General features: G+C 44.9%; 1 protein-coding gene across 1 annotated transcript in view; it reads right to left on the minus strand.

Annotated features, from left to right (window-relative positions):
- The window catches only part of CLN3 (CLN3 lysosomal/endosomal transmembrane protein, battenin), a 44,269-nt gene extending 32,426 nt beyond the window's left edge, over positions 1 to 11,843 (minus strand). Inside the window, exons 1-5 of the mRNA XM_082261156.1 lie at positions 11,776 to 11,843; positions 10,965 to 11,049; positions 6,815 to 6,905; positions 3,145 to 3,201; positions 1,633 to 1,712 (exon numbers count right to left, since the gene is read on the minus strand). Of these exons, the coding sequence (XP_082117282.1) occupies positions 1,633 to 1,712; positions 3,145 to 3,201; positions 6,815 to 6,905; positions 10,965 to 11,049; positions 11,776 to 11,827 (365 nt within the window). The 5' untranslated portion in view covers positions 11,828 to 11,843. The remainder of the gene's footprint in view (positions 1 to 1,632; positions 1,713 to 3,144; positions 3,202 to 6,814; positions 6,906 to 10,964; positions 11,050 to 11,775) is intronic.
- Between the last annotated feature and the right edge of the window lie 2,451 nt (positions 11,844 to 14,294).

The following is a 14,294-nucleotide window of genomic DNA, read 5'->3' on the forward strand; positions in this document are numbered from 1 at the left end:
TCCGCCAGCAGGGGGAGGCAGAGCACCTTCCGACAAGCTGACACTTTAGAATTGCAGGGAATTGTGATGAAAAGTAGTGCAGCTGAATGGGAGAATTATTCCAACTCTGCTACTTTGGCCTCAAGTTTTCAATTCCCTTTTCAATTTCCTGTAATTCTCTCTTTATGAAGTAGACCCTATAATCTGATAAATAGGCGGAGATTAATTATGTGGAGTGGGCGGAGCTTCATGGAAGTGGGTGTGGTAAGTAATTGATAGCTGTGCTGCAAAGTGTCCCTGGAAATTTTTTTCAAATGTTGGCAACTATGAGATTTATGGAGAGGAAAGCTGAAAGATAGAAGTAGATGACGGGTTAATGTGAACAGAGGAGTACAAGAATCGCTGCTGACTTAGGATTGTGCAGGGAAGATAAAGACAAGTGCGAGGAGAAAGTGAAAGTAACCTGGCCAAGTAGAACAAACCAACGGAGGGGGGGGGGGGGGAACTTGGAAGAAGAGAAGTGATTAACGGCTGCAGGAGAGATAAGTGGCTGGAACGGAGGAGTCCAGAAACCATGCATTGTGCTGCTGCAATAACAGGAGGGAGAATGACATTCACTCCTGTCAGGCAGGTGAAGGCAGAAGCTTCTAGTGCGCCCTCCCCCCTCATCACAGATATGGACACTGCCCACCCCTGCACGTCCAGACAGTGTTCGGTTTCTTCCTCTCCTTGCTCGCATTCAATCATTTATCACTCGCAAAATGCGAGAAGGCGAGTGAAAAATTTGAGGGCTGTATATATATATATATATATATGCACACACACACACAGTTGGGCAAAAAAGTATTTAGTCAGCCACCAATTGTGCAAGTTCTCCCACTTAAAAAGATGGCTATATATATTATACACATACACACACACACACACACACACACACACACACATATACACACAAAAATAGCTTACATCAGCATAGAAACAAAAAAAATAAAACCAAATATACCAACCAAGACACATTTTCATATTATTATTAGCATGATACAACTCAACAAAGCCCAAACCTCAACCTAAACACCCCTCAGACTAAGAAAAGATTACACATTTATCCCATGCATGCAGCCTTTTTTCAAAAATCGAATCTTATAAAAATCTAGAGGACGTGAAAGGACAGAAAGAAAAGCCGCACACCCAGAGACTGACAGACAGCAGCTATGGGGATCTGACATTCTGCCATGCCCTTGTCCAGGCTCCCGGCCACCACCTGTCCTTCTCAAGACCTCGTATCTTCCCAACCTCACCCAGAATATTGTGCACCAACACCTCGACAGGAAGCACTTTTTTCCTGAATGGAAACCAGACACCGTGCATTTCCAGTAAAGTAACGGACATTTAAACTAACTAGAAAAAGTGTGTCTAAATCAAAATCCTGGTGAGACTGAAAAGTCCCATACGCCCGCCCCACGTAACTCAAGTGGGAAAGGAGAGGGATACCAAAAGCCCCACCTACCCGCTTATAGACTTCTATATTGAAGGGGCAATAGAGTGTAAGCTCCTCTGGTGCAGAGATTGAATGGCTCAGTGTTCTCTGTACAGCACTGTAAAATATGCCAGGGATATAATAAAATGTTGATAAATAACAAAGAAGTCACTTACTTATAAGGAATCCGCTCTATGTAGAATGGTGCAGTGAATTTAATGAACAGTGTGGGCAAAATATCAGCCAGGAGGACGGCCTGTAGGAGAGAAAGAGAAATGATTCAAGACTGAGAGAGAGAGAGAAGGGGAGAGAGAGGAGAGAGAGGAGAGAGAGAGGAGAGAGAGAGGAGAGAGAGAGGAGAGAGAGAGGAGAGAGAGAGAGGAGAGAGAGAGAGGAGAGAGAGAGAGGAGAGAGGAGAGAGGAGAGAGAGAGAGAGAGAGAGAGGAGAGAGAAGGGGGAAAGAGAGAGAGAGAAGGGGGGAGACAGAGAGAGGAGAGAGAAGGGGAGAGAGAGAGGAGAGAGAAGGGGAGAGAGAGAGAGAGAGAGAGAGAGAGAGAGAGAGAGAGAGAGAGAGAGAGAAGGGGAGAAGAGAGAAGGGGAGCGAGAGAGAGAGAAGGGGAGAGATGAGAGAGAAGGGGAGGGAGAAGAGAGAGAAGGGGAGGGAGAAGAGAGAGAAGGGGAGAGAGGAGAGAGAAGGGGGGAGAGATGAGAGAGAAGGGGGGAGAGATGAGAGAGAAGGGGGGGAGAGATGAGAGAGAAGAGAGAGAAGGGGAGAGAGAAGAGAGAGAAGGGGAGAGAGAAGAGAGAGAAGGGGAGAGAGAAGAGAGAGAAGGGGAGAGAGAAGAGAGAGAAGGGGAGAGAGAAGAGAGAGAAGGGGAGAGAGATGAGAGAGAAGGGGAGAGATGAGAGAGAAGGGGAGAGATGAGAGAGAAGGGGAGAGATGAGAGAGAAGGGGAGAGAGAAGAGAGAGAAGGGGAGAGAGAAGAGAGAGAAGGGGAGAGAGAAGGGGAGAGAGAAGAGAGAGAAGGGGAGAGAGATGAGAGAGAAGAGAGAGAAGGGGAGAGAGAAGGGGAGAGATGAGAGAGAAGGGGAGAGATGAGAGAGAAGGGGAGAGATGAGAGAGAAGGGAAGAGATGAGAGAGAAGGGAAGAGATGAGAGAGAAGGGGGAGAAATGAGAGAGAAGGGGAGAGAGAGAAGAGAGAGAGAGAGAAGAGAGAGAAGGGGAGAGAGAAGAGAGAGAAGGGGAGAGAGAAGAGAGAGAAGGGGAGAGAGAAGGGGAGAGAGAAGGGGAGAGAGAAGGGGAGAGAGAAGAGAGAGAAGAGAGAGAAGGGGAGAGAGAAGGGGAGAGATGAGAGAGAAGGGGAGAGATGAGAGAGAAGGGGAGAGATGAGAGAGAAGGGAAGAGATGAGAGAGAAGGGAAGAGATGAGAGAGAAGGGGGAGAGATGAGAGAGAAGGGGAGAGAAGAGAGAGGGAGGAGAAGGAGAGAAGGGAGAGAGGAGGAGAGAGGGGGAGAGAGAGAGAAGGGAGAGAGGAGAGGAGAGGGGAAGAGAGAGGAGAGGGAAGAGAGGAGAGGGAGGAGAGAAGGAGGAGGGGAGAAAGGAGAGGGGAGAGAGACTTAATATTTAGAATGAAATGATAGGGGATATCAGACACAAATATGGATGGTAAGTGTGATGAATACATACAGCGGTGGAAATCTGATTGCAGTCATATCGGCTGTTGCTGGAATTTGTAACATTCACCTAGAATTAAAAAAAGTAGACACCAATTAGATGACGAGTCTTGCACAGTTGTAAGGCTTCTCTCCTCTACTGAAACCATTTTCTCTGAGTTCGCTTCACACTGTAAGCTTCTCACAGAAGGCAAGTCAGATGGAATCCGCCTCATTTCATGGCTGGAGTACATCCAGCATTATCTAACCCTTTTCTCTTTAGCTTGACTGTCTCTGGCCCATCCCTACATTTATTGGATTTTAGTTCGATTATTATTATTATTATTATTCAGGATTTATTTAGTGCTAACAGTTTTCTCAGCTCTTTACAGTATAAGCATAGAGGATCAGCATCATATCTTCATCAAATTCAGCCTGCCTAGGAATACCCACTTCTTTAGACTGACACCCACCCATCAAGGCATTTTGATATTTAAAAAAAAAAAAACTCCTCTCACGGCTTTTATCAGGGCTGAGGGCTCTTTAGAGGAGTAGTGAGGCAGGGTGCTGTGATCTTTTCGGGAAGCTACAGTGCATCCGGAAAGTATTCACAGCACTTCACTTTTTCCACATTTTGTTATGTTACAGCCTTTTTCCAAAATGGACTAAATTCATTATTGTCCTCAAAATTCTATCAACAATACCCTATTATGACAACGAGAAAGAAGTTTATTTGAAATCTTTGCAAATTCATAAAAAAAAAAAAAAAAAAATTAAAGAATCACAGCCTTTGCTCAATACTTTGGTGAAGCACCTTTGGCACCAATTACAGCCTCAAGCCTTTTTGGCTATGATGCTACAAGCTTGGCACACCTATTTCTTAGTTTCTCCCATTCTTCCTTGCAGGACCTTTCAAGTTCCATCAGGTTGGATGTGGGGGTGTCAGTGCACAGCCATTTTCAGATCTCTCCAGAGATGTTCAATCAGGTTCAAGTCTGGGCATTCACAGAGTTGTCTTGTAGCCACTCCTTTGTTATCTTGGCTGTGTGCTTAGGGTCATTGTCCTGTTGGAAGATGAACCTACATCCCAGTCTGAGGTCCAGAGCGCTCTGGAGCAGGTTTTCACCAAGGATGTCTCTGTACATTGCTGCATTCATCTTTCCCTCAATCCTGACTAGTCTCCCAGTTCCTGCCGCTGAAAAACATCCCCACAGCATGATGTTGTCCTATGTGAACCCAGGCTTGTCATAGTGATTTCAGCCTAGGTTCTCACAGGAGTGGTGGGGGAAACCACATGCAATTTGGAGAGGAATTGCGCCACATTTCTGTTCAAATCGCCTTTTATTCTTTGCAGTGCGGTTTGAGCCATCGGTATCGGCGAGTACTTGACTGAAAGTATTGGTACTCATCAGTAAAAAAACGGTGTACTACATACCTCCATGCTACCGCATCTGTGTGACACTACAGGTGTCTTATGCCAGCTTTAAGTATGGAACTCAGCAATGAAATGGCTGCTAAGCTCTTGATCTGATTGGAGCAGAGAGCAGTGACTGTCACCACTCTGCTCCATCTGCACTCACTGGAGCACCAGGCTGGGGAAGGAGTGGACACGACTACCTTTGGCTCTCAGCCGCACACTAAAAGATGGAGCCACTTGTCAATCAGGAAGCCTTCCCAAGACTTTTTACAGCGCTGCCCTGTTAGAGAATAGCTGGCAGCAACCCAATTTCAGCTGACTCCGGGTCACAAGAGAACAATAGTAAATGTACTTCTGTGACCCACAAAAGTGCAGCCAAAAAGCTTTGGCTATACTGCTCTTAAAATTCAGGTTAGAAGTATACTGCTCAAAAAAATTAAAGGAAACTTTCTAATCAGAGTGTAGCATCAGGTCAGTTAAACTCCTGGAATATGGATCTGGTCATTTCAGTAGCAGAGGGGGTTGTTCGTTTAATTAACACCAAAGCAGCTGAAACTGATTAACAACAGGTGCGCTATATGGGCAACAATGGGACAGCCCTAAACACAGGAATGGTTTTACAGATAGAGGCCATAGATATTTTTTACCCTACTCATCTTATCTGACTGTTTTTCACAAGTTTTGCATTTAGCTAGGGTCAGTGTCACTACTGGTAGCATGAGGCCATACCTGGACCCTAGAGGATGCACAGACAGTCCAACTCCTCCAGGATGGCCCAAACGTGCCATTGCCAGAAGGTTTGCTGTGTCTCCCAGCACAGTCTCAAGAGGAAGGAGGAGATTCTAGGAGACAGGCAGTTACTCTAGGAGAGCTGGACAGGGCCAAAGAAGGTCCTTAACCCATCAGCAGGATCGGTATCTACTACTTTGTGCAAGGAGTAACAGGACGAGCACTGCCAGAGCCCTAGAAAATGACCTCCAGCAGGCTACTGGTGTGAATGTCTCTGACCAAACAATCAGAAACAGACTTCATGAGGGTGGTCTGATGGCCCAACGCCCTCTAGTGGGTCCTCTGCTCACTGCCTGGCACTGTGGAGCTCTATTGGTATTTGCCATTGAACACCAGAATTGGCAGGTCCGCACTGGTGCCCTGTGCTTTTCACAGATGAGAGCAGGTTCACCCTGAGCACATGTGACAGACGTGAAAGGGTCTGGAGAAGCTGTGGAGAATGTTATGCTGCCTGTAACATCGTTTAGCATGACCGGTTTGGTGGTGGGTCAGTGATGGTCTGGGGAGGCATATCCATGGAGGGACGCACAGACCTCTACAGGCTAGACAATGGCACCCTGACTGCCATTAGGTATCGGGATGAAATCCTTGGACCCATTGTCAGACCCTACGCTGGTACAGTGGGTCCTGAGTTCCTCCTGGTGCACAACAATGCCCGGCCTCATGCGGCGAGAGTATGGACCCAGTTCCTGGAGGATGAAGGTAATTGATACCATTGAATGGTCCCCACGCTCCCCTGACCTAAATCCAATAGAACACCTCTGGGACATTATGTTTCTGTCCATCTGATGCCGCCAGGTTGCACCTCAGTCTGCTCAGGAGCTCAGTGATGCCCTGGTCCAGATCTGGGATGAAATACCCCAGGACACCATCCGTCTTCTCGTTAGGAGCATGCTCCCATGTTTCCCCATTGAGATCTGATGTGTTTTCAAAGTGTTCCTTTCGTTTTTTTGAGCAGTGTATATGCGAACCCTAGCCTTGTAAAACAACACATTCAGTTTAAAATAGTGATCACATTCCCTCTGTTTTCAGTTGTATAGAGAGGTGAGAGTGGAAAAACAGCAGTACAATGATCTTCCCAGTGGATGGCTGTATAGGGTGGGGGTGTGTCAGGACAAATCTGATCATTGGAGGAGAGCAGGCTGAGTTCTCAGCACAGCTAAAGAACTGACCACACTATGCTCGCCTGCTTAACATGGTCAGTTTTTAATAGGAAAGCAGAGGGACTGGCAGGGACACCAGGGATTTCACACAAAGGAAGCAATACAAAGAGAACAGAAGACTTTCTCATACAAGTAGATGGTACAAAAGCCATATATCAGAAATATGAAATGTTGGGATAACATATTCTTCAAGTTTTTATACCAGCCTTGCTTGAACACCTACCAACTCAAATCTAATTTTTTCCCATTGGTCAGCATTGACCCTTTATTCCTAAACAAGACCAATACATGGTGAGTTTATTCTGCCATTCAGCACCTGCCCCAGGATGACTTACCGTGGAAGTCTCGTTGGTCTCTGTCCGTAGGATGTCATGGGCTGCACTCAGCATCACCACATAGGCAAAGTTATTACATAGACCCAGCAACCTGTGAGACGAGGGACATATAGGACACAAAAATGTGAGAATGCCACAGTCACACAATCAGTTTAGTACATTTATTAGAACACTTGGATAATACCAAATTCAGGTATTAAGGACCTTCTCTTACTAAACCTCCACTCCCTTTCCTCTCCATAGGTATAAAAATTTCCAGTATGCACCTTGGGACCCCCACAGCTTAGAGTGTATCTATATTAGGAGGCACTGGTTTGCAGTATTGTCCTCAGCATATAAGGGTCACCTAGGTTTCTTACGCACACACATGGCGAGAGGCTCCAGGATTTTTGATCGATTTGGAGAAAACAAACGTTTTGCTTTCTCAGAATCGTAATAAGTTATTTTTTGGGTCCTGGAGCCCAGAGACTTTATAGAGCTTTGGATTGGAGCACCTCCATTCCCAGGTCCACATCTTACCTGGTAATGAGACTTCATTATTATACCTGGGAAATTTTGAAAATTAGTAGGCATGAGAATGGGGGGTGAGAGAGAGGGTGGAGTAAAGTGGCAGTGCTAATTGTGTGGCATGTCAAATGGAGGCTAAATTATGCTTAGAGTGGAAGGAGCTTAAAGAGGTATGGTAAATAAAAACTGAGCCTACTCTGCTCTGGGTCAAGAGTGCAGGGGTCAGGAATAGGTAACATACAGAGTGCAGGGGTCAGGAATAAGTAACACACAGAGTGCAGGGGTCAGGATTAAGTAACACACAGAGTGCAGGTATCGCTCCATGTCATCATTAATGGTTATACTCTGCAAATAGATTCTGATATGTAGTAGATGACAGTGTTCAGAAAGTCTGCTCCGAAGAGCAAATATACGAGGATCACTTTTGTATCAGATCCTCACATGGTGGTTGATGTCCCATACAGTGGGAATTCATAAACCTGTGCTCACAATTAACACAGTGCCTGTAAGTAGAATGAAATCTAACAGTCCTTCAGTAAACATACCAACTACATGTACCATACACAAATACAGGCTAGAACTGGACATCAACATCTCAGGGATGTGTAAATATAAAGACATATATGAAGAGTCATGCTTTGCAAATCAGCAGTTTCACATTCTCCAGAAACAGTCTTGTGATGTGAAATGGCTTCCCGGTTCCCCCTTTGTCAGTTCAGCAAAGTAGAACAGAGAGAAGTCTCCTACAAGCACTGCAGCGGTTCTGGTTTTGGCTCCATACCCGTTTCTGGAGCTAGAGGAAGTGAGAACACAGCCCACACCTCCTCCCTGCCCTCTCCTCATTACCAGCGTTGGCTGCTATTGCTGACAGCATGAATGACAACACTTATGACAAATAAAAAGCCAGCATTGTCTGGCCATATCCTGTATGTTCCCAGGAATGCTTATTAGGAGTCTCAGCTGTGCACAGGCCTTTCTATATGTGAGTTGACTGATACTCAGGGCTCACTCTCTATTGTGGAAGCCTGCTGCTGGATGAAAGGATGACTGCTGACAGAACACTAAAAAGGTACAAGAGCTGCGGTTTGTTTTGGGGAACACATTTGAAGCACCCTGTTAGGAACTGCCATGAGTTTAGTTGGCAGATGTTTTGTTTGTTTTATACTCTGGATTTGCTGTATGTAGCCCTCTTGCAACTGTGTTTGTTTGCTGTGTTGAATAAAAGTGCAGCACAAACCGCACAGGTGATCAAATAATCCATCATTAGGTACGGAAAGTGACGACAGCGAGGATTCTGATGTCTCTTTCTGGCACATCGCTTGTAGAATTTGGGAAGTACATCAAATGATTCTTCAGAATTTCCAACGGAGCGATGTGCCAGAAAGAGACATCAGAATCGTCGCTGTCCTCACTTTCCGTACCTGATGACCAATTTTCCCACAAATCGCTATCGCTCAGTTCTTCAAGTAACTCAGTTTCGCTGTCGCTATTTTCCAGTTCATCTAAAAGCGCTTTTGCGCAAAAAGAACGCTTTTTGGACGCCATGGTCGTTCTCTATTTTCCAAGCACAAAGCACTGAAAAAGCACAGGCAGGGCACTGGAAAAGTCACCAGGTGAAATCCTGTGGTGAAATGGGATCATACAGTGTAATCCGTTAGGATCACAGCTTTCTATCATCTCATTTGGTGAATTTACATTTTTAAAAAATTGCTGCCGATTACACCCCCCCGCGTCGCAACGCTCGCAGGGAAGGGAACCGGAAGACAGGTGCCGGTGTAACGTTAGAAAACCATACCCCGTGAGAAATCCATACCCCCGTCACTTCCTGTCAGGAACAGCTGAGCAGCGTAGCAGTGCGCATGCTCACAGCCCTGGATACCTCATTGAACAGCTGAGGGCCTGACACGTGCGCATGCTCGGTATGGTTTTATCACGGTAGTGTGTGTAACGTTACACTTGCGGCGGTTACATTTAAACAGCTGGGCTGCAATATGAGTCATCTCCGCTCCTATCCCTGTCACTTCCCTGATCTCAGCTAGTAAATGTAAAGGCGGCGGCAGGTCTATGAAATCTAAATGACGGAGATCTCGGCTCCGTGATCCGCTTTTATATTTATTAGCCGAGATCAGAGAAGTGACAGGGATAGGAGCGGAGATGACTCATATTGCAGCCCAGCTGTTTAAATGTAACCGCCGCAAGTGTAACGTTACACACACTACCGTGATAAAACCATTCCCTCCGAGCATGCGCACTTGTCAGGCCCTCAGCTGTTCAATGAGTTAGGTGCTGACGTAGGTGCACCGGAAGTGACGAGGGTATGCATTTCTCACGGGTATGGTTTTTTCACGGAACACCGGCATCGGCAGAGCACACAGAGGGAGGACGGCGGGGGAGGACAGCGGGGAGGACGATGGGGGAGAACGGACAGCGGGGGATCACAGGGAAAGGGGAGTTTTAAAATATAAAACAGATTTCCATACAAAACAATGTATCGCTTTTAGCACAGAAATCCTGACATAATCAGACCGCCAGGGAGGTTAAATAGCTTACCGGTCTCAGGGAACCCCAGTTTAAAATGGACTATATCTACAACTGAGTGTGGCCGTCAGTGGGAAGAGTGTTCCTTGAATTTGTGGTCATTGGGAAGGATTTCCCCACTACAGATAGCTAAAAAGTAATTGGTGTCACTGGGAACTTATTTGAGAGAAAAAGATTGATCATTGCTTAAGGAACCCTTAGCAACCATTGGAGGAACCCTGGAGTTCCATGGCACCCTAGTTGAGAAACCCTGACATAGGAAGTGAAGGAATCTCTCCAACAGCAGTAAAACCTGACAGCAGTTCTTATCCTTCCCCAATCTATCCGAAACAAAACAAAAACGCTTTGGGTATTGGTCCGCTTTATAATAACACCCGTCTCCTGTTGCCCCCTGCACCATCCTGCCTTGTAGGACTACCTGCCGATTTGTTGGCCAATCGGAAAGCATGGAGAACGGCTGTAAGCAGGCCAGGAGGGTGCTGTGGTCACAGTTTGGATCCTTGGGGTGCAGTGAAGATGATCTAAGCATGGGAGTTGCTCACTTTAAGGATCAGGGACAGATTTTAGAAGCGGGGACACATCAAAGGTGTATTTAGGGGCTACGACAACCCCCTCCCCCCCCCCCCCAAATTCCTTCTTAAAGGTCCAGTAACACAGCCAGGAGAAATCTAGACGTGCACAGAGAACCTACATGAATGTAGGAAATACAAAGGCTCATTGCTTTAGGCTACGTTCACATGTAGGCGTTTTGGGGCGTTTTTCTGCTCTAGGATCAGCTCTCAAAACGCTCAACAAGACAAATCCTATTCATTTCAATAGCCCCTGTTCACATCTGAGCGTTTTGACGCCGTGAGCAAAACACCCAACGCTCAAAAAAGTACATGAGCTTCTTTTTGGGCAGATTACAGGCGTTTTCCATTGGTCTTTAGTGAATCTAAAAAACGCCTGCACAAAAAACGCCCATAAAAACGCCCATAAAAACGCCTGTAATAGCAACGCCAAGATGTGAACGCAGCCTGAAGGATTTGATGGAGGACAGGCAGATTCCTCACCACCCAACATTTGTTGGTTTAATGGGCAGCCCAAAAAGAAAATCTGTACTTACCAAAACGCTGCCAAGTTCCTCCAGGGGGTTTGAGTCGGAGCCTGCAGTGTGGCGGATCTTTCTTCATTCGCTTCTTCCTCTGCATCTATAAAATAGGACAGAGGAGGTCTATTAGATGCCTGCACAGGTTCACGTTAAAGGGCAACTCTACCTTTAGTACAGCTGTCCTTTAACCACTTCAGCTCCGGAAGGTTTTACCCCCTTAATGACCAGGCCATTTTTTGCGATTCGGCACTGCGTTATTTTAACTGACAATTGCACAGTTGTGCGACGCTGTACCCAAATACAATTGATGTCCTTTTTTTCCCCCACAAATAGAGCTTTCTTTTGGTGGTATTTGATCACCTCTGATTTTTATTTGTTGCTTTATAAACATAAAAAGAGCGACAATTCTGAAAAAATAAAACTGCGGCGGGCGGTCAGCAAGTGGTAAAGTTGCACAGTGCTGAATATCAAAAAATGCTCTGGTCATGGAAGGATAAAACCTTCTGGATGGCAAGTGGTTAAGGATGGGGACAAAAAAAAGAAAAAAAGACACACATCAATAGGAGATAATTTTATATATATTTATACACACACAGTATATGATCTAACATCACCAGAACAAATGATACATTTGAGTAACAATATCTACTTCCTGTGACAAAAACATAAACAGGATAAGTCACCCAAATCTGCGAATGTCCCTGGAAATTTGTACCAGCTGGTGACTTTCCTGTCCGGCTACAACACACAGCATCCATTATGTAACAAAGACATGCTGGGATTTGTAGTCCCCCCCCCACCCCTAACATGTATGTGCCCCTCTCACCCTCCCAGTCGGAGTCTGAGGTCTTCCCAGTGTCGTGCACCCTCCTCTCCATCTTCAACCCTTCCAGCTCTGTGTATACACTCCACTTCCTGGAGGGGCGGGCTCTTCCTGGTTCCTGGGACCACCCCTGTCTGGTTACTGTTACCAGGGAAGGGAAGCTTTAAAGGGCCAGTGTCTTTCTCAGAAATTGCAAGTACTGTATAGTGTTTCTAGGGAATTTGATTTATACTTTGTTTCAATAAGAATTTTCGAGTGTGTTTTGTAGGCCACTCGTAATTATTCATCTCAGGTATTTTCTGTCATATTACATAGTGTAGATCAACGTATGGATATAATACTTCACATGTATACTTGCTTCATAATATGTTTATAAATTTGTATGTATTATTATAACTTTTCAATAAACGTTTGTAATAAAAAAAAAAAAATAAAGGACCAGTGTGCAGGGAATGTGCAGAGAGCTGCATCCCAGGATCTGAAGTCATTGAAGGACCACTGAGTTCCAAATAATGACCCCAATTTCTAGGGATGCACCGTGTACCTGTGATTAAACCCTGGAAATATCCCACCGTAATACAATTCTCTGCTTTTTTTTTTTTTTACAATATTATTATTAATATTATGTAGGATTTATATAGCGCCGACAGTTTACGCAGTGCTTTACAACTTGAGGATAGACAGTACAAGTACAATACACTTTAAATTAGAACTATGGACAAAACTTTTCTTTTTTTCATTTTGGATAGAGTAAGGGAGGGTTATAACTCCCTTTTTTTTTTCACCATGTGTGTCGCTTTGCAGTGATTTTCCTTCACTTCCTGTCCCATAGCCAAACAGGAAGTGAGAGCAAATCTCTGCTTCCCGCCCACCCGCCACAGTTATACTGCAGCAGGGCGCTTCTCCTGCGCGAACCGAAGTAGGTATACGTCGGTTGCACGCCTGCAGCTAGGGGGCGAACGAGCTCTGCCGCCAGCGCGCTCCCGTCCCTGCTCGTCAGCGGGGGACTCAGATGCACGGGGCAGGTGGCTCTGATTGCCGCATGACACCCGCGATCGCTCCCCGCTGAGAGAGAAGAACGGTCAGCTGTTGTAAACACAACTGACGTGACCGTTCTTCTCTCTGCAATGATCATAGAGTGCCTTCTATATAGGATCACATGTCTCTATGGTCATTTCACAAGCCCATCCCCTATACAGTTAGAAACACGCCCCTAGGTACACATTTAACCCCTTGATCAGTTACTGTGTTAACCCCTTCCCTGCCAGTGTCATTATTACAGTAACAGTGCATATTTTTAGCACTGATTACTGTAGTAATGTCACTAGACTCCCCAAAAGTGTCAAAAATGTCAGTTAGGGGTCCGAACTGTCCGCTGCAATGTCGCAGTCCCGCTAAAAATCGCAGATCGCCACCATTATCAGTAAAAAAAAAAAAAAAAAAACTATAAAAATGACATAAATCTTTCCCGTAGTTAGTAAACCCAATAACTTTTGCGCAAACCAATCAAAATACACTTATTGAGATTTTTTTTTACCAAAAATATGTAGCAGAAAACAAATTGGCCTAAAATGTTAAAAAATGTTGATTTTGACATTTTTTTGGAGGGATATTCATATAAAAAATATTGTTATTTTTTCAAAATTGTTGCTCTTTTTTTGTTTATAACGCAAAAAGTAAAAATCGCACAGGTGATCAAATACCACCAAATGAAAGTTCTGTTTGTGGGAATAAAAGGACATCAATTTAATTTGGGTACAGTGTCGCACGACCGCGCAATTGTCCGTTAAAGTCACGCAGTGCCGAATCGCAAAATAGGGCCTGGTCTTTGAGCAGCCAAATCCTCTGGGGCTTAAGTGGTTAATGAAGAAATACACTATATAATTCCTAATTGTTTGGTAAAATTTAAAAGATGATCTTATGCCGAGTACATAGACACCAAACATGACATGCTTTAAAAATTGCGCACGTCCGTGCAGCGGCAACAAACTACGTACGGTTTTAAAAGCCTTTAAAAGTTTTTACAGGTTACCACTTTAGACTTACAGAAGAGGTCTACTGCAAGAATTACTGCCCCCGACCTGGCATTCGCGGCGATACCTCACATGCATGCTGCAATTGTGGTTTACATATGACACTAGACCAATGCTTGCGTGCGCCTTTGCGCGCAAGCACGGGGGAACAGGGGGGCTTGATTTTTTTAATTTTTTTTTATTTTGCTTTTTTATGATATTTTGACACCTTTACTTTCATTTTTTTTTTTTTTTTTTAATCATTTTTATTGTTATCACAGTGAATTTAAATATCCCCTATGATAGCAATCTGTAGTGACAGGTACTCTTTTTTTTAAAAATTGGGGTCTTTTAGATTCTAGATCTCTCCTCTGGTGTGGATAAAATACTTTCACAATTTCCCAATGGCGCTGATTATTTCTGGTGAAACAGAAGTCATGAAATGCTCATAGCTTCCGGTATCTTAGGCCATAGAGATGATTGGAGCCATTCTCATCTCCAATCAGCTCT

The sequence above is a fragment of the Pelophylax lessonae genome (assembly GCF_965119305.1).
Source record: "Pelophylax lessonae genome assembly, chromosome: 6".
NCBI classification, from domain to species: domain Eukaryota; kingdom Metazoa; phylum Chordata; class Amphibia; order Anura; family Ranidae; genus Pelophylax; species Pelophylax lessonae.